The sequence below is a fragment of the Pteropus vampyrus genome, unplaced genomic scaffold (genome assembly GCF_000151845.1).
Source record: "Pteropus vampyrus isolate Shadow unplaced genomic scaffold, Pvam_2.0 Scaffold469, whole genome shotgun sequence".
Taxonomy (NCBI): domain Eukaryota; kingdom Metazoa; phylum Chordata; class Mammalia; order Chiroptera; family Pteropodidae; genus Pteropus; species Pteropus vampyrus.
In genome coordinates, this window is record NW_011889250.1 from 254043 (window position 1) to 274579 (window position 20537).

At 35.0% G+C, this 20537-nt stretch overlaps 1 protein-coding gene across 3 annotated transcripts in view; it reads right to left on the reverse strand.

The window, feature by feature from the left end:
• Positions 1–20537, reverse strand: part of AUH (AU RNA binding methylglutaconyl-CoA hydratase) — a 146243-nt gene that overhangs the window by 110325 nt on the left and 15381 nt on the right. For 2 of the 3 annotated variants that reach the window (XM_011382230.2, XM_011382229.2), the window contains exons 2-3: positions 14999–15066; positions 14804–14891 (exon numbers count right to left, since the gene is read on the reverse strand). The exons of the other annotated variant lie outside the window; for it this stretch is intronic. In XM_011382230.2, coding sequence (XP_011380532.1) covers positions 14804–14891; positions 14999–15066 — 156 coding nt within the window. The remainder of the gene's footprint in view (positions 1–14803; positions 14892–14998; positions 15067–20537) is intronic. 3 annotated transcript variants of the gene reach the window in all.

The window sequence follows — 20537 nt, forward strand, 5'->3', positions numbered from 1 at the left end:
CTCCCTCCCCATATTCCATGTACTTTGAAAGAAGTTAATCCACTCCCACGTAGAGGGGTGAGACCTGGTTGGTCTAATCACCATAGGCCCTGAGCAGTCAAATCAAGACCAATCTGAGGGTTCTAGCTGCTGAACAAACTGAATCAAAAACTCGTCTAGAATCTGAAAGAGAGGTGAGGGCACAGGGAAAATTGCTGCCCCCAAGACTGAAGAGACAGGCAGATTCCGAGATTCAGAACATACCAGAGCACAGACACAGGAACAGTGGGAGGGAACCAGCCATGGGGGAGAGAAAATCTAATCTATAATCAATGATGGCTGGAGACCCAGGAGAAACAATTCTGAGGGTTAAAAATTCGAGGGGGATCCAACAATTTCGTGAGATTTACCTCTAGGAGCCTATTCGGCTTCTCAAAGTAAATAGTGGAGAAAAATCCCTCCTGCTTCTGGCCAGGGGAGGGGAAAAGGAACTATTCTGAAATACCAGAGCACTCAGTTCTTAACAAGGCCTGCCTTCAGGAGAAACTAGTTAACCAAAGCCTAACCTGGTTGGGGTATTATCAGAGCCTAACTAAGATGGGGGAAGGGAGATACCCAAATCCGGCCCACTCAGTCATCCAGTCTCACTTAAAGGGAAAGAAAAAACTGAGAAGCACTTGTGAAGTTCACAGCTCAGAATTCAGAAGCATAGGCTCCTGTAAGCCTGAGATCTAATCATAGGACTATAGAACATTTCCCCTCCTACCACATCATACCTTCACATTACTAAAGCCCTATTTACAGCAGGTCTTTGACCCAGTATATCACTTTTGGCCATCAAGAAAATATTATGAGGCATTCCAAAACACAGAAACACAATTTGAAGAGATAGACCAAGCATCAGACCAAGGATCAGAAACATGTAGCAGAGATGCTAGAATTATCAGATTTGAAACAACAATGATTAATATGCTAAGGGCTCTAATGGGTAAAGTAGACAGAATGCAAGGACAGGCAATGCAAGCAGAGACACAGATACGCTAAGAAAGAACCAAAAAGTATTGTTAGAGATCAAAAACATTATAACAGAAATGAACAAGGCCTTTAATGAGCTTCTTAGTAGACAGGACAGATCTGAGGAAAGAATCTTAAGGCTACCACAACAGAAACTTCTAAAACTTCCCAAAAGCAAAGGGAACAAAGACTGAAAAAAAGAAATACCTAAGGACCAAGAGAAAACTACAAAAGGTATAGTATGCGCAAAATGAGAATACCAAAAGAAGGAACAGAAGAAATATTTGAAGCAATAATGATAGAATTTCCCCCAATTAATGTCAGACACCAAACCACAGATCCAGTAAGCTCAAAGAACATTAAGCAGAAAACACCAAGAACACCAATGCCAAAAAAAAAAAACCCTAGGCATATCATTTTCAAACTACAGATAATCAAAGATAAAGAAAAAATTCTGAAAGAAGCCAAAGGGGAAAAAAATATCTTACTTATCCACATTTGTGGTATACAGAAAAAACACTGCTTAAAGGAAAATTTACACCATTAAATGCATATATCATAAAAGAAAAAAAAATCTAAAATCAAAAATCTAGGTTTCCACTGAACTAGAAAACAAATAAAGTCCAAAGTGAGCAGAAGAAATAAAGGAGAAATTAATGAAATTGAAAACAAGAAATCAGCAGAGAAAATTAACAAAAAAAGCTGGTTCTCTAAGATCAATAAAATAGATAAGCCTCTATCCATGCTAAGAAAAAACTAAGAGGACACAAAAAAAGTATTAGAAATGGAAGAGAGTACCTCACAACAGATCCCATGAACATTAAAAGTATAATAAAGGAATACTATGAACAACTCCTTGCCCACAAATTTAACAATCTATATGAAAGGGACCAATTCCTTGAAAGATGTAAACTGTCCAAATTCACACAAGAAAAAACACAGACAATGTAAATATACCTATGTCTATTAAAGAAATCCAATCAATAATTAACCTTCAAAAACAGAAAACACCACGCCTAGATGAGTCCACTGGTAAATTCTGCCAAACATTTTAGGAAGAAATTATTCCAATTCTCTACAATTTCTTTCAGAGGACAGAAGCACAGGGACTACGTCCAAATTCATTGTATGAGGCCAGCAATACCTTAATACCAAAATCAGACAAAGACATCACTAGAAAACTACAAGCCAATCTCTCTGATAAATATAGATGCAAAGATCCTCAACAAAATATTAGCAAATCCAATCCAACAATATATAAAAAAATTATACACCACAACTAAGTGGGATTTATCCCAGGTGTATAAGGCAATTTAGCATTTGAAAATCAATTAAAATAATCCACCACAACAGCAAGCTAAAAAAAATATATCATATGATCATCTCAATAGATGCAGAAAAAACACTGACAAATACTCATTCGTAATATACACCCTAAATAAATTAGAAAGAGGGGAACTTCCTCAACTTGATAAAGAGTATCTATAAAATGCCTATAGCTAACATTATAATAATGGTGAGAAACTTGGAAGTTTTCCCACTATGATCAGGTAAAAGGCAAGGACGTCCCCTCCCTCTCACAACTCTTTTGCACTATTGTACTGGAAGTCCTTACAGGCATACCTTGGAGATACTGCAGGTTCAGTTCCAGACCATGGCAACGAAGCAAATATAATAAAGTGAGTCACATGAATCTTTTCATATGTAAACATAGAAAAGTTCTGTTTATACTACAATGTAGTCTGTTAAGTATGCAATAGCATTATGTCTAAAAACAACAATGTACATGCCTTAATTTAAAAATACTTTATTGCTAAAAAATGCTAACCATCATCTGGGACTTCAGTGAGTCACAATCTTTTTGCCAGTAAAGGGTCTTGCCTCGATGGTAATGAAAACACATTATCTGTGAAGTGCAATAAAGCAAAACACAATAAAACAAGGTATGCCTGTATTAATGTAATAATGCAAGTAAAGAAAATAGAAGGTAATACAGACTGGAAGGAAGACATAAAACTATCATTGTTCACAGATGATATGATCATCTACTATGTAGAAAATCCAAAAGAACTGACAAAAACATTCCTGGAACTAATAAGTGATTATGCCAAGGTTGCAGAATATAGGGTTAATATATAAAAGTCAATCACTTTTCTATACACTAGCAATGAACAAGTGGAATTTGAAATTGAAAATAATTCTACTTACGTAAGCACCCCATATGTGAAACATTTAGGTAAAAATTTAACAAAATATGTATAAGATCTATATGAGGAAAACCACAAAACTGATGAAGAAAATCAAACTGATGATTCTATCTAGATAGATAGAAAGACTCAATATTGTCAAGATGTCAGTTCTTCCCAATTCGATCTATAGACACAAAATCAAAGGCATAACCCATGAAAGAAATAATGGATATACTGAACTTCATTAAAATGAAAAACTTCTGCTCTGCAAAAGATAAGTCAAGAAAATGAGAAGATAAGCCACAGACTAGGAAAAAATATCTGCAAAACACACACCTTTTGCTAAAGTAGGGGTCCCCAACCTTTTTGGCACCAGGAACCTGTGCTCCTATGAGAATCTAATCCCTGATGATCTGAGGTAGAGCTGAGGCAGTGATGCTAGCACTGGGGAATGGTTGCAAATACAGAAGTTTCGCTTGCTCACCAGCCACTCACTCACCTTATGCTATGCAGCTGGGGTCCTAACAGGCCACAGACTGATACCAGTCCGCAGCCCAGAGGTTGGGACCCCTGTGCTAAAGGATTACAATCTAACATATACAGGAACTCTTAAAACTCAACAATAAGAAAACAAGCAACTCAATTAAAAACTGGGCCAAAGACCTTAACACACACCTCATCAAAGAAGATATGCAGATGGCAAATAAGCATATGAAAAAATGCTCCACATCCTATGTTATCAGGGAAATGCAAATTAAAGCACAATGAGATATTACTACACACTATGAGAATGGCCAAAATCTGGAACACTGACACCACCAAATGCTGACAAAGATTCAGAGCAACAGAAACTCTCTTTCATTGCTGGTGGGAATAAAAACTGGTACAGTCTTTTTGGAAGAGAGTTTGGTGGATTTTTATAAAACTAAATATACTCTTACCATATGATCCCACAATCATGTTCCTTGCTATTTATACAAAGGAGCTGAAAACTTATGACCACTCAAAAATCTGCATATAGATATTTATAGCAGTTTTATTCATAACTGTCAATACTTGGAAGCAACCATGATGTCTTTCGGCAGATGAATGAATAAACAAATTGTGATACATCTATACAGTGGAATATTATTCAGCAACTATAAGAAATGAGCTATCAAAGCATGAAAAGACATGGAGGAAACTTAAATGCATATTACTAAATGAAAGAACTCAATTTTAAAAGGCTGCATACTGTATGATTCCATCAAGTATATGACATTCTGGAAAAGGTAAAACTATGGAGACAGTAAAAAGATCAATAATGGTATCAGGGTGGGGGCAGGAACAGGCAAGGCACGGAGGATTTTTTAGGGCAGTGAGATGTTCTATATGGTATTATAACGGTGGGTACATGACTTTATGCCTTTGTCCAAAGCCATAGAAGACACAACACCAAGAGTGAACCCTAATGCAAACTATGGACTTTGGGTAATTATGGTGTGTCAATGTAGGTTAATCAGTTGTAACAAACGTGCTGCTCTGGTGAGAGATATTGATAAGGGGGAAAGCTGTACCTGTGTGCGGACAGCGGTATATGAGAAATCTCTGTACCTTCCCCTCAAATTTGCTATGAATGTAAAACTGCTCTAAAAAAATTACATTTTTTAAATTACATATAAATTTTCCTCTAAGTCACTTATAGTAACTCTATTTAATGAAAAGGACTTCTCTGCCATAGGATTTTATCAGAATTCAAGGCTCTAATAAACATGGCTTCATTTTTCCTCAAAGCGAAGTGTCTTTTTGAGACAAGACAGAGAGTGCAGGGACAGCCCCTCCCCATCCAGGATAAGGCTCCGCAAGTTTTTCCTTTATTCAGATCTCCCTGTTTTAGCCCTGGCAAGGGGAGATAAGCCAAAACCGGTCTTTTCCAGCTTATACACCATCTTTGGCTGAGTCATGACCTTTACTAATTATATCATTATGATCTCATCCACAATGCAAATATTGCAGCTTCCATCATGCACCTGATGACATGACAATTCCAGAAACACCATTTGAGGAAGAGAAAGAGGGAAACCAAGCTCTCTGTCTACTGGGAGGACAAAACTAGGCTACCTCAGTAGCACGTTTCTCCAGACTCTGCCTCCAGGGAGAACAAAAAGTTCATAACCAGCCATCTTGAGCAAGGCAACTCCCTTGCTTGCTCTCTCGCTCTCTCTCTCCCACTCGCGCTCTCTCTTATCCGCTCTTTCTCGCTTGAGTGTGTACTTTTGTTTTAATAAACCTTGTGCTTTCCTGCTTGCTGTTCATCTTGCCTTTGAATTTCCTCATGGAATAAGATAAGAACCTGGTCACTGGAGCCCCAAGCTCTCCAGATGTTCATCTTACCCTGGTTAGAAAGTGTGTTCATTACAGTGGTATGGACCACAATTCTGAAACTACTTTGTGCGTATTACAGGACTGAGCAAATGAGTAAACATATTACAATTACTAAAACAGAATATAAGATGAGAATGAATTCTATGCTGATGAACAGGAAATGGAGTTTTCAGTATGAACTTGTGTTACTGAACTCAAAGAGTTCATTCCATCTGCAATGTCAAACCCAAAAGAGACAGACAAGTATTTCCAGCAAATAAAAGAGAGGTTTATTTAAGGAAATGGCGCCAAGCCTGGTGACACAGGTGAGCTAGCACTCAAGACCTGGCTCCTGGATGGCCTGTAGGGGATAAGTTAAACAGGGGAAAACTCATTAGTCATGGTAGCTAAGGGAGTTGGGGTCATGGGTTCTACTGATTGGTTGAGGCTAGAGTAGGAGGTAGTTGATCACTGCATCAAGTCTTGATATCAGTTATGGTGTTGTCCTGTCTGGTTTCAAGGGGATGCTGGTAGTGTTGTTCTCCATTCGAGAGTGTGGAGCTGCAAGATGTTATCTTTAGTTTGAAGGAAACTGTTTCTTTGGTCAACAGACCTGAGGCTTTGTTCCTAAGACTGTTCCATGCTGACTTAACGGCTTAATGAGTAAGGGAGTGGTTGTGCAGTATGCAGAAGGATAAGGAAAGAAAAGAAGTGAGCTCAAGGCCAGTTTGTATCAAGGAGAAAGAAAAGAAGTCATTTTAAAGAAGTGAAGATTTGCTCAGTTACACTTGTGATTTTCAAAATACAAATACAGACATTAATGTAAATATGTGTGTATATATATGTAATATATTTATTTATCAAAGATACCCAAGTAACAACAAGAACAGTTAGCATCCAGATCTTAGTTCTTAAATACCATTCCTCACTAAGTGCAACTGGAAACTTCCACCTGTGACTATGATGGAGTAAGTGGTATTGAACTAGTCTTCCCTCAAAATATATGAAATATCTTTCAGATGTTGATCAACAGGTAGTTGAGAGACTGAACTGAGAGTCCACTGACTTGCAACTTTCTTTCTGAAAGCACTTTACAGGTTGGGATGCAAGGCAGGGGGATATATAGAGAGCAAACATCATAGTCTTAATGATATACAGAGATGAGAGAGCATGGGTGGCTGGAATCTGCAGGACAAGGAACTAGAGAGAAGAGAGTCTCTCAGAGAAAGTGCTCCAAAAATCTGCACGGGGTTCCCTTAAGTTTTAAGCCAAAATTGCCAATTCCTAGGCAATTATCAGAGAAAGAACATCACAGGGAACTGTGTGGTCTGAAAAACTCCTGGTGTTCATGTTATGACCAGCAGAGATCAAGATAAAGTAGGGAACACCCCGGGCATTCAGCAAAAATACCAGAAACTTTAAAAAAAAGCCTCAAAAGGGTCAGGCAGATAATCTAGGAGGGTAACTACCTGCTGCAATAAAACAACACTTTAAAAAAGACACCTAGTAGAGGCTATCCTGTCTGTCACAAAACAAAACCAATTCATAAATACTGCATATAATTCAAGAGAAGAAAATCACCAAAAGTTTATAGTTAGGAAGAGATAATAAGTGAAAGTATATAACAGTATTATAAATGTTTTAAATGAGTAAATTATATTGGTATTTAATGTATTAATCATGCTGCCTTTCCTTTTATTTTAGAGAATAGGAAAATACTACCCCCACCTCTCAAAACTTAGTTTATCCCCAAAAAGTCCTAAGTAATTCAAATGGAAATTCTAATCAGAAGGTTTTCAGGAACCCTAAACCTCAAGATTATCCAACTAGTAGTAAGTAGCCTTCTAACCTTGCACTCACCAAAATGACTCTATCACTGAATCTCTCCTTTATTTCTTTTATCTTTTCATGTCCCAAATTCCACATGGTTGCAGCCTTTCTTATGGTGGCCTTTACATTCTTTCAATGAATCTTTTCTAAATCTCAAAAAAAAAAGTCACTGTTAGGGACGATTTGAACTTCAGTGTCGCCCCATGGGGAAGTGGGGAATAATGGTACAGAAGTGTAATTAGCATTTTTCCTGGTTCTTCCTCATTGACACAGGAAAGAATCACAGGTCAGTGAGAGTTAGAAAAGATTTGTTAAAAGTATATTTTAGAAAGACAGAATAGGCTCCAAGGAAGAACATGATTTCATTGAAGAGAGCTGTAACAACCCAGAAATAGGGATGTCTGAATTATATTAGGGCTGGGATAGGTAGTTCCGAAGGCACTCCTAGGTGACTGGCTGTGAGCTCATTTTGACTGACACGTGGCTGCTATATAACACTTTGTCTAGCGCCTATGCATTTACCCAGAATTCAGTCTGTTATAATTAGTTTCACGAACTTCCAGGCATAAACACAGTATTATAATGACAGCATAATGAGGCTTAGACTATGGGCAGATTAGGGTAGTACCATCTGCACAGGCATCTGTAGCCAGATTAAACCAGCTATAGATTATGACCCCCTCCTGTCCTTTGTCTCTGGGGATGCAGAAGGGATTCTCCAACTACCAATAGGGTCTTCTTTGAGAGGTCTCTAGGCTGAGCCTCCTTTCCTTTGTTCCCCTGTCGCTCATGTCTGACTAGCTACCTAACACTTCCATCTTTGTTACTGGGTTGCTAACGTCACGGGAGGACCCTGTGACCAGAGGTACAGCTCCATGAAGCACGACAGACTCCGGAACATTCCCATCAAGTAGCCTCTGGAATAATGCCCAGATTTTTCCTTAAATATCCTAAGCCGGGCTGAGAAGGCAAGACAGTTTTTGAAGGTGTATAACCTGCTGCCTTTTCAGATCACAGGTGCTCTGACAATAAACGCTTACTCTAGATATCATAACTCCTGTGTCAGTCTATTGGCTGAGCGGCACAGGCAGCACGAGCCCCGGACTCGGTTGCCCTCTGGTTACAAATTGGGCTGCTTTACAGGGAATGTGCTATATATAGTGGGACAAGAGTGGACGCAAAGGGATGAATCAGCAGGTTATTACTAATATATACTTCCTATTTCTTAAAAAGCAAGTAATATCTACAGAGCATAAAATATTATTTAGGTAGTTTTAAAAATGGAAATATAGTCAAAAATTAATTAGCAACAGCCTCAGAAAGGCCATGAGTATTCTGAGTCATTTCTGATGGCATCTCTAGCATGTTCAAATGAAGAGGTTTGAGAAATAGGGCTAAAAATTCTAACCCTCTAATCTAATGGTTGATTTTTCTTATAACCAGCCCCCCATCATAAAGCTATCTAGGGGCCTCTGCCTTGAGTCATCTCATTAGCATACTAAAGGCACTCTTATCACTCAGGAAGTTCCCAGGGTTTTAGGAGCTCTGTGCTAGGAATCCAGGGCAAAGACCAAACACATATTTTACTATACCACAATTTTTAACTCCACATTTCGCAACATATACAAAAATTAAAAGAATGCTTCATAAATCTAAATGTAAAACATAAAAACTAAAAAACTTCTAGTTTAAGAAAGTGTGACTTTAGAGTAGAATGACATTTCTTAGTTCACAAAATAAGTACAAATCATAAAAAAAACTAATTGATAAATCAGACTTCAACTGAAAAACTTCTGTTCTTCAAAACAAAATATTAAGAAAAAAGCAAGCTACAGAATGGGTGAAAATATTTGCAAAACACATAAAGGACTTGTATCAGTTTATAAAGAACTGCACAACTCTACTGACATTTTAATAAAAACATGGGCAAAAGATCTGAATAAACACTCAACAAAAAAAGATATACACATAACAAAAAACCACCTGAAAAGATGCTCAAAATCATTATTCATTAGAGAAATGCAAACTAAAACCAACATGACATGCAGCTACGTACCCATTAGAATGCCCGAAATTAAAAAGACTGACAATATCAAGTGTTGACGAGAATGTGGAGCACCTGGAACTCTCATGCACAGCTGGAGGGAATGCAAAATGGCACAGTCACTCTATAAAACAGATGTCAGTTTCTTATAAAATAAAACATAGTTATAATAAAACCTAGTAATTACAATCCTAAGTATCCAAGAGAAACAAAAACATGTTCACAAAAAGACTTGTATGTGAATGCTCACAGAAGCAGTATTTATAAAAATCAAAATATCAGAAAAACTCTTCTAGATAAACTGTCATATATCCATACAACTATTCAGCATACAAAATGAATACTTAGCAATAAAATAAAAATCATATTCAGCAACAAAATTACTGAAACATATAACATGGGTGAACCTCTAAGCATTATGCTAAATGAAAAACCATATACAAAAGACCACCTACAGTAGGATTTGATTACATTTATAAGAGATTCTAGAAGAGGCAAACTAGGTAAGAGCAAGGAGATCAGTAGTTCAAGGGATCAGAGTAGGGGAAGAAATTGACTATAAATGGGCACAAGGAAGCTTTTTAAGTAATGAACGTGTTCTTTATCACAATTGTGACCATGGTTTAAATATCTGTCAAAACTCATCAATTATATATCTAAAACTGGTACATAGTATTATTGCAAGGAATGCAGACCTCAAAAAAAAAACAAAACTTTTTTTTTTAATTCAAAAAACTAACATCCAACAAAAGAACCCTATGTTTAGCTAATATAAATTTGTAGGTATCTACATTTTCACTCTAATTATCAAACTATCTAAGGGACTAACATTCGAATACAGAAATATAACTTAACCTGAGATTCTGAAACAATACTGAATAGGTAACTCCCATTAGTCAGAGGTCCTCACATATCTAACCACATCATGACATCTGTATGCATTTGAACAATACACACAATATTCAATAAAGTATGTTGACAATTTTAGTGAGAAGTTTTCAGTCAGAACACAATTTACTAGAATTCAAAAGCAGAAGCAAAACTACTTTAACTTTAAAAAAAAAAAACCCACACTGGTATAATTCAGTGAAACACTCAATTTGTAGTTCTATATACAGGAATCAATTACCAAGAACTGTTTATAGTCTATTTTAGGAATTTCAAAGGAAAAAATCCTCCGTCTCAGTAATTTCTCATAAAATTTCAATTTATAAATATTATAGTAAAAACAATCCACATGTACTTTGCTACTTAGTTTTAGAACACTGAAAGAACAAGAATAAACAGATGACTAGGGTTATACATTTACAACCAATAAAGTAGCCTAGCCAAAAGGACTTTACTTAATTTCATTACAGATAATATATTAAAAATGTGACTACCTAAACATTTTGAAATAGAATTACTTTGGCTTTCCTTGGTGTGTGTGCATGAGTGTGTTTGTGTGTAAGAAAAAGATAAAAATTTTAAATGAATAATTTCTAGAATATGCAGGAGAGATAACATACATTCAAATCAATCTCTTATACAAACTACATAGCCAGTGCTTCACAATAAGCTTTGACTATCAAAATGACATGTCTCAGTATTATACAAAAAGTACAAGCAAGCCATGAACCCGGAAATGGTGTTCTAACATACAAAAAGAGTACACAACAGTGATTCCAGACTTGGAGTCATGCCTAGGGTATGGCATGGTATTTGAAAATATATAGGAAACATTGTCTAAAGCCATGACAACTATGATATATTTTTTTTCTGTACCTAGATATTATCGTAGTTAGTAACAGAGTACTCATTTAAATACGTTACTATAACCAGAGTGGTATTTTGACATTACACATCTTCTCAATCAACACAGGACCAGTACGATGTGTAAGTACATGAAATTTTAAGAACTTAAAAAGGAGACTTCATATTCCAAAAGATTAGAAATCACTGGTAAAGAAAACCCTGCTCTAGGAGTCAGAAGTAGTTTCAGCTGAGCCATTCCTTTAATCAGGTACTTAACCTTACAAGAAGTCTATAAAATGAAAGCATGTGAATTGTTCTGTAAGACCTTTTTATTCTAAAATTTATTCCTCTCAAATGTTGTAACAAGTAATTCATAAACTCGGTTAATGTCACAATTTTACTTACCCAAACTGAAAAATATACTATCACACTTGGTAATTTTTTCAAAATTACTTACTTTGTATACAGTCACTTAATATAATTTATTACTATAACATTTATTACAGAAAGTTTAAAGATGGAGAAAAAACATCACTTCTCCACAATCTTATTTGTAGACATATTTTACACAACTGTAGTCATAATGGGTGTAACATTTTATATACAGTTCTTACAACACATATCCCACACTATATATAATATTGTCATGTTAAACAGTTCTTTAACATTCTACTGAGTTCATTTGCATATCTGCATATATTTGTATGCATCTGTATAATGAAATACTAGAAAGATAAAGAAAATAAGAAAAATTGCTATTTATATTAGGGAAAGAATGAAATAGAGAGAGTGGGAAGAGCGGAACTTCTCTCTTTGTATACTTTTTCATACACTTTGTACACATTTCATACATTTTGACTTACGACCCATTTAAAAACTAAAATTTGATTTTAAAAATGTTGGTAAAACATGGTTATTGATTCTAAATGGGAAGTCAGAAATCACTCAGTCCAACCTGCAATGCATATAGGGATCTCTTCAATAATGCTTAATTATATGTTTTTCTAGCATATTAGAAAAATGATGTCCAAAAAAAGGTACCAAAGTCAGGAGCCAGAAATACCATCAGTGAATCTTAGAGTGGTCTAAGACAATTCAGATAAACTGCTAAACATATTCCAACAGTCTCTGAAAAGAGCATCAGTAAATCACATCAGTTTACGGCTAATTAACTTCAGCAAATACATGCTTAGTCTCTATTATATGCTATGTTCAGAGAACACAAAAGATGATTTTCAAAGAAGAAAAAGAGAAGTTTCCATTCTTCAAGAAATTTGAGGCAACACTAGTTTAAGTTTTTGGAAATCAACAAGATGCCAATGGAATACAGAGAAGAGAAACTTTGGTGGGGGCAGAAAGGGAAGAGGGAAAATGAGTAACTTTAGGGGGCTGCAAGGGCCAAAAGAATAATTAATAAATGAGTACACTGTTTTTGAGAATTTTGTTCTGGAACATTATTACTTCAGAATAAAAATTAAAATTATATGACTGTACTCTTCAACAATAATGAATGAATGAGACTTTATTAAAAAGCCATGAGCTTAAATTTATCTGGACTTACAACTTACTCTGTACATACTAATAAAGACAAACCTACTAAACTGCCTGCTTAAAATATATGAAAGCAAAGAAAACCTTTCAGAGAAATCTGAAAGAATGGTTCCATTATACACACTGAGTTACTAAAATAAATGATTTGCCCCAATCTTTCTAGAATTCAAACAGACTATTTTTGACAAAATACAGTAACAGTTCTTATGATTTAAAATATAGATTATCCTAATATGGGAAGGTTTAAAAGCACATAACAGCAAAAAAAAAAAAAAAAATAGATTTGATTAACTCAGAAAAAAGTATTCAAAGCTAACTTGTTAATCTGGTAGAAAGCATTTGGTATATAACTTCCTAAGTCCTCAAAAAGGCAACCTATAAAAGATATCTGTAAACTGTACTAAAACCATTAAAACCTTTTTCAAAGAATATAAATAATATGGAGATGTAAAACATATGGGCAGCAAAGGAATGGGTAAAATAAAAAGAATTCTACTAGTAATTACAGTGTAAAAATTACAAAACCTATTACCAATTAAAAGACGGTAATGCTTACATGATCAATAATGCTTATTTCTGAAGTATTGCTCTACCTTCCCAGCATCACTATCACTCCTCATAGATTCACATCACTGGGCCTTCTTTAAAGGCTTCCTAACTGCTTGATGTCCTCCCAGTTAAGTCCCACAACGGGCCTCAGAGGAAATGAGTGCTGTGACCTCATAGCCACCAGTCATGGCATTCAACTCAGTCCCCTAGAGACATACTCAACTAGTCCTAAAATCACAGATACAAGAATTTGATTCTCTCAATATAAGTTTTTCATATTGTTTAAGGAATAAAACTGAAATATATGTAAAGGCCACATAAAAACTACGAACAGCCATCACTTACTGACTACTGACCCGTGCTTTACATACACTGTCACATGGAAGTCTCAGACCACCTACTAGGCGGATGGATGGTGTTACTTGTGTTTGACAGATGTAAAAGCAGAACTCTGCAATGCAAAACCTCATCATCCGGGCAGTTGAAGAGCATAATTTTACTGTCTTTGATTATAAAACTGAAGTTAAAACTAACCCTTCTGGTATGCTACATTACATCAAAAGCCAAAATATAACTAACTCAGTTACACTAAATGTTTCTACATATGGTAACTTTCTACAATATTGTAAGGTGAAAGCCACAGTTTGAAACTTAAAAAACCTGAGAACTCTCAAGAATGAAACTGAAGAATATCATTTTCACAACTAAGATATTTCTAAAAATGTTCTGTCTAGAAATATTTCCCCATGTTCCCAGCATCGTTCTAGGCATACTCTAAATGCTCAATAAATACTTGTTTAATGAATAAAATACTGTATGTCATTCCCTCAAATGTCCAATTACCTCAAGGGGATTATCCCATCTATATTTTTAGTGAAAAAGAAAGTTTTATACTTCAATCAAGTTGTACTTTCATTTGCTTATTAGTAAATTACAATGATACTACATGTTATCAGCATTTTTTTAATCTTAATCTACATTTCTTACTAGTTGAAAGATTCACTCAATCTCATGGTTTAGAAATAAACATGGGAAATGCAAAACAACTTAAATCTTTAGCTTTTGGTAATGCAGTACAAATGGGAAAAAAACATTTATCTTTCACTGCCAGAGTGGACATGCATTCCATGGATACTACGAAAGTGGGCACTACGAAACACTAACCTTCAAAGCGAACGTCTATACTTAACACTGTACTGGGGCAGCTACTGCTAGTCAATTAAAATATTTTTTGAGTCACTAATAAATACAAAGCATTCTGTTGTGGGTAGGAAACCCAATTTTTCCTTCCCAGCTGATCTTTCATAAATATTATTCATGTACTACAAACAAATATTTTCATGACTCAAATTATTTTTTCAACTTCTAAAACAATCTACCTGTTGCAAAAGTTTCTAATACTGACAAAGCATCTTTTTTCTTGTAAACCAGTAAAAAAAAAAAAAAAAAGACAAAGAGGAATTCTCAGAAATGGAATTCATACCACAGAACACTTTACAATGGAAAATATGCTGTTACTTAGGAAAAATTAGACTACTGTTTTATTTCATAATAAAATGTATTTACATACCAGCACAGAATATCCCTGGGACTTCACTCCTGACTATAACGGTCCGTACTTTCTTATCAGATTTTAAAGCATCCACAGCTTTTGAGAACTAAACAGAAACAGGGAGGGTAAAAAGAAAAAAGGCGGAAAATTTTCAGATTGATGTCAACACTGTAGCTTAATATTAGAAACAAACAGTTTTATCTTTACACTCACCATTTTTACAAGATTTTTACTGAATGAATTTTTGGCATAAGCTCTGTTTATTCCAAGCACCACAATTCCTAGTTAAGGAAAAAAAAAAAAGCACAAGTACTTGAGTTAGTGAGTTTTCAGGGTAGAGACTCCACACATACAGCTAGTTAACTTGGCATTTAGGAAATCTACCACCTCATTGAGGTTCACTCTAAGAGTTTTATCTTTATTTTTATGTTTATCTTCCTTTTCAAAATAAGCATATTTTAAAGAATGTGGTATATGTAACATATTTATAAAATCGATCTGCTTTATTCAGCACTTCAGACTGTTAAAGAACTTTATAACATCATGTCCCCTTCAATTTATCTCTCCTTAAGCACCATCAAGATATTCTGACATATTTCACTAAATTTTTCATCACTAAGTCAGACTAACTAGAAGGAAGGCCATGAAAATTCTCAATTACAGCATGCTATTTAAAATGTGGTTTCATCACCTTCATGCATATACAGAAGTAACAGCTAACAAAATCCTTGACCCAGGCAAGTACTGTAGGATGTTTTTTCACTAGTATACCACGTGTTAATATCTGTTACTCTTGTTGTCATACTAAATAGTTTCCAATATTTCCATCCAGTTTCTCTCCTGACTCTGTTGCACATACTTAACCTGACGGCACTTCCATTTAGAAGTCCAACAAGCAATTCAACCTCAGTATATAGAAATAAAGTTCATTCTGTCTTCCACAAAGCCCAGCTCTCCCTCCTAACTTCCCTAATTTTATCAGAATCCATCATCTAAATCCAGCCTTCCATTCCAACTGCTGCAGTCAATTTTCCAAAAACAATTCTATGCATAGAATTCACCTCCTGCTTAACACCCTTTATTTATTTTCAAAATATCTGTTCAAAGACTTTAATTTGATACTCAAAGCCCTATACAATCTGTACTCGGTCTTCTAGTCCCCTGAGTAAACACAAGTTTTCCGTGTGTAACAGAAATGCCTCCCACCTGGTTGGGGTTACGAACATATGTTTTCATTGGACATTCTTTTTACCCCTCCATCCACACCTCTGTCTGTTTTTAATGGTTCTGTCTCATTGAGTGTCATTTCCTTGCATCCAACTACTGAAGCCAAACACCTAGTAAACATTCCTAACACCTTCTTCCAATGCAGTCAATCACTAACTTAAATTTTTACCTCTTGAAAAGCTCTTTATTCCCTTCACTTCCTTCTATTTTTTAAAGATTTTTATTAAAACATAGCTAACATACAATGATCTTTATTTGTAACTGAGTTAAACTGAAGACAACAAAATGTACACATGCCTTCTCTATGCAAAAAGCTGTGCAAATCTAGTTTTCAAAGAAAATACAAAGATGAACTTTGGCTCAGAATAGAATAAATTTACAAGAATTCCAAATGATCTCAGTTTGGGGAAAATCATGAAGGAAAACTGGTATTTAGGGCAGTTGAATGACCTTGGGTAGGTCCCAATACTAATGACAATAGCTACCACTAATTGACATTCTAATAAGTGCTGGACACTATTCACAGTGCTTTATATTTATTATCTCATGTAATCCCCACAACAACCCATGTAGTAAGTACAAATTTTATCCTTACTGAACAAATAAAGAAACTGGGACTTGGAGAGGTTAATTAACTGCCTTCAGCTAGTAAGTGGCAACCTAACGGCACACTTGAATGAATGAAAGGACTATACTACACTGCTGAAGCTTCAGTTTCCTCATAAAGAAAATCAAGTGGATAATACCAGATGTGTTCGTTCATTCAAATATATTGACTACACATTGTGGTGCTCAGCTCTCAAGGAACTAGAGTCTAAGAAGGAAAGACATTAATAAAATAATCTTAGAATGTACAATTTAAAATATTTTACATTCTCTAAATAGTACTACAGTACTGTAACCAGAACTGATATGGTCTGGGGGCAATTGGCAAGCTTATCCAAGACACTGCTATTGAGTTGAGATTAGAAGGATGAGTGGGATTGGGGGGAGGGGGAGGCTGAATTCCAATCACAGGAGAAAACATAGTCATGTCCCCATTAATGGGGAGAGGAGAAGTCAGCATAGGCCAGATACTGTCCTTCCAGACCCCCGCTAAAAAATAAAGAATAACCACTGAAAGAGTTTTGGGTAGAATGAACACATATACAACTGGGGGTGGGGAGATATAGTTGCTATATTTGGAGATCATACCAAAAGCATATATAGAAGCTTCGAGGCATAAGCTACAATACAGTCAAGAGATAAGTTTGGCCGAGGTTAGTAGAATTAGAAATGGAAGTAAAGAAATAACTATGGTGTACACCTGAAACTAATATAATATTGTATGTTAGCTATGTTTTAATAAAAATCTTTAAAAAATAGAAGGAAGTGAAGGGAATAAAGATCTTTTCAAGAGATAAAATTTTAAGTTCACAATTGACTGCATTGGAAGAAGATATTCGGAACGTCTACTAGGTCTGGCTTCAGCAACTGGATACAAGGAAAGGACACTCAATGAGACATAACCATTAAAAAAAAAAACAGACAGAGGTGAGGGTGGAAGGGCATAAAGTTCATAAATTTGGTTCTAAATTAAAGTGAATCTGAAGCGCCTTTGAGACATCCAAATTGATATCAACTCACAGTGCAGAAGCTAATAATGTTGGCCCTGAGGTCCGATTCCTTGGGTTGAAATCCCAGTCTGCAACTTACTACCTATGAGACCTTGAGTAAGTTACTTAACCTTTCTGATTCTCAATTTCTTATACTGTGAGTGAAGAAGATACTAGTAGTTCCAAATTCCGTGGGACTGTTGTGAGGATCAAATGATGAGATATATAAAGCTTACACTATAAGCACTCAATTATTATTGCTCCTTCTAGCACAAAGACTTTGATGCAACAAGTGTTACTATAATGCATGGTAGATATAATACTGTTAACATCATTACTAAAGTGTAAAATGCCATCAAAATGTTTCTACCATAATTAATTCTAGTGGTTTCAATTCCATGTTTGAGGCCTGATGTTTTGGGCACATCCACCTCAAAGAGTTGGAAATTAGCTCTGTAATTTAAAATGAATCATCCAGTGTCTAACATATGTACCATCAAATGAATCAGTGGGCTACTGATTACCAAAATGGAATAAAACCTTAGCTTTATTCAACAGAGCCTGTAGTCTTAGTTTTGTAATTGTCCCACTTTATTCCACAACTAAGAGCTTCTCAAGAACTCAATGATCAGGCATCCTCCTCACATGACCTAGGCAAAACAAGTTATCCAAACTCAGAAAAGATTACACTTGCATATGCTAATCTTAAATTCTTGTTTTAGACTTTTCCTGCCTTTTCACGAAACACAGAGGTCTTTGGTGAATCTGTACGTTCATATTACAACATCAACCCTGCTCTATATAGAGCTTATATAACTGAAAGATGAACATAGAATCTCGGCTGGGATTTTTTTTTTAAAAAAAAGTACATGAATACATTTGGTTTGTACAAAATTAAAATAATACACCCAAAGTGAAAGTCCTTCTTTCCTGGACCCCTGCCATGCCCTTAGTAGCCATAGTGATTTGTTGATATGTAATGCTACAGAGGATATACTTGCATACAGCAATAAAGAGTTGTATACACGAAACACTTTTTGTATAATACAGTTTGGGTTGTTCACAGGAGTATTTTCTGTTAGTACTGTTGTACATAAATAGGTTTATACATATTTCTTTTACTTGCATAATATGGTCTTAAAGATCTTTCTATATCAAGACATTCCTTTAATTCTTAATATTCTGTAAAATGGATTTCCATTATTGTCTCCTTTTGATGAGTATTTTAAACTGTTCCTAAATTCTCCTAAATACTATAATGCTGCAGTAAACATTCTTAAAGATTTCTATACATGCACGAGTATTTCTCACAGATATCAAGAAGTGGAATTTCTATATCTGGGCATTCTTAATTTTAACAGACACTCCTCAAAAATATTGTTTCTATTTACTGCCCAAACACCAATCCCTGTTTGTTTATGATAGCAGACCTCAATGGAATGAAACATTTCTTAGGACACATATGGAAAATGTAAAAGGAACATCTTGGACTGTCACCAGGGTTTGCAGGGTCTGAAGCTTATAAAATTTAGGGAGCCCTCTGTATGTAAAAGAATACAAAATTACATAGATAAAATTAGGGACAAATGTCAATATTAAAACCTTAAAATTTTTATAACCTAATACTACATTTTCTCTCCAATTATGTGTATAATCTGCACAAGGACCCTTCTTTCCCCACATATTTGAATTTGTATGTTATCAATAATTCTGAAAAATATATACAAAATTAACCTGATATAAGATCAATTCAAACATATTTTTAAATTACCTCAACACTGTACTGAGACAACTGTGCCAACAAATTATTCTTACATTACACACATTAACTTATTTATAAAGATGTACAGGAGTTAGGTCACTGGAACTCAGCTTCTTCAGGTCATTTAGATATATCTGTGGCACTTTTGTGTGCCGCTTTGTACGCAACCACCAGATTTTGTTAGACAAGATGTGTGACATACACTAGCACAGGATCTAATATATTGGGATATATAAAACTCAAAACTCTACAAACAAAACACGTGCTCTTTGAGTACAAGTCTCCTGCCCTAAAATCTGAGGAATTCTGATAAATTCTGTTTCACATGCTAACCGTCAAAAAAGAAAAAGAAAAAAAAAAAGGTAGGGCAAGTCTAACTACAATCACTGCGTTTTCAAATACATTACCAAAAAGAGAGAACTTCCTCTTCAATTCAGGCTACTGTCTCAGTCTCTTATATGCAGGTAAGTTTGGTCTGTCATTACTTACCAAATATTACTTTTTTTACCATCTGTTTTTATTTTCCTCTATTTCTCACGTAGAATGGTTTCTTATTACTTTTCTTAAATCCTAAATTCTTTATATTTTAATAATCACAGTAGAAAACTTACATATTGAAATAGACTATTTTACCATAAATTGCCTTTCTTTTGTTTTCAACATCATATTTAGGAATTTTTTTTAATTATGTAGATAAGCAGCTTACATTATCTGTACATTTCATTTCAGGGTCTCATAAAATGTTACTAAGAATCACTGGTCTACCATTCAACATTAACTATATAAATCTCTGATAATACATGGAAAAATAAGGTCATTTTATATCAGGTTCCACCCAATTTTCTGAACTAAAGTTAACCAAGTTTAATAACCATTTGTCACTTCTTTTGTGAATTAACTGTTCTTATTGTTTGCCTATCTTGTCACTGAGTTGTTTTCTGCATTTTGATTAATAATTTTTTAATTAAAAATATTAATTCATTATTTATATTACAGGCCTTTTTCCTACCACTCTTAAAATTCAACTTGTTTATAATATTTTGTTGCACCAAAGTTTTAACTTTTTATACAGTACACCTTTGCCTTTGTAACTTTTAGGCCTGGTATCTTCCTTAAAAAGGAGGTCCAATGAAAACATATGTCTACATGAAAACTTGTACCAGAATGA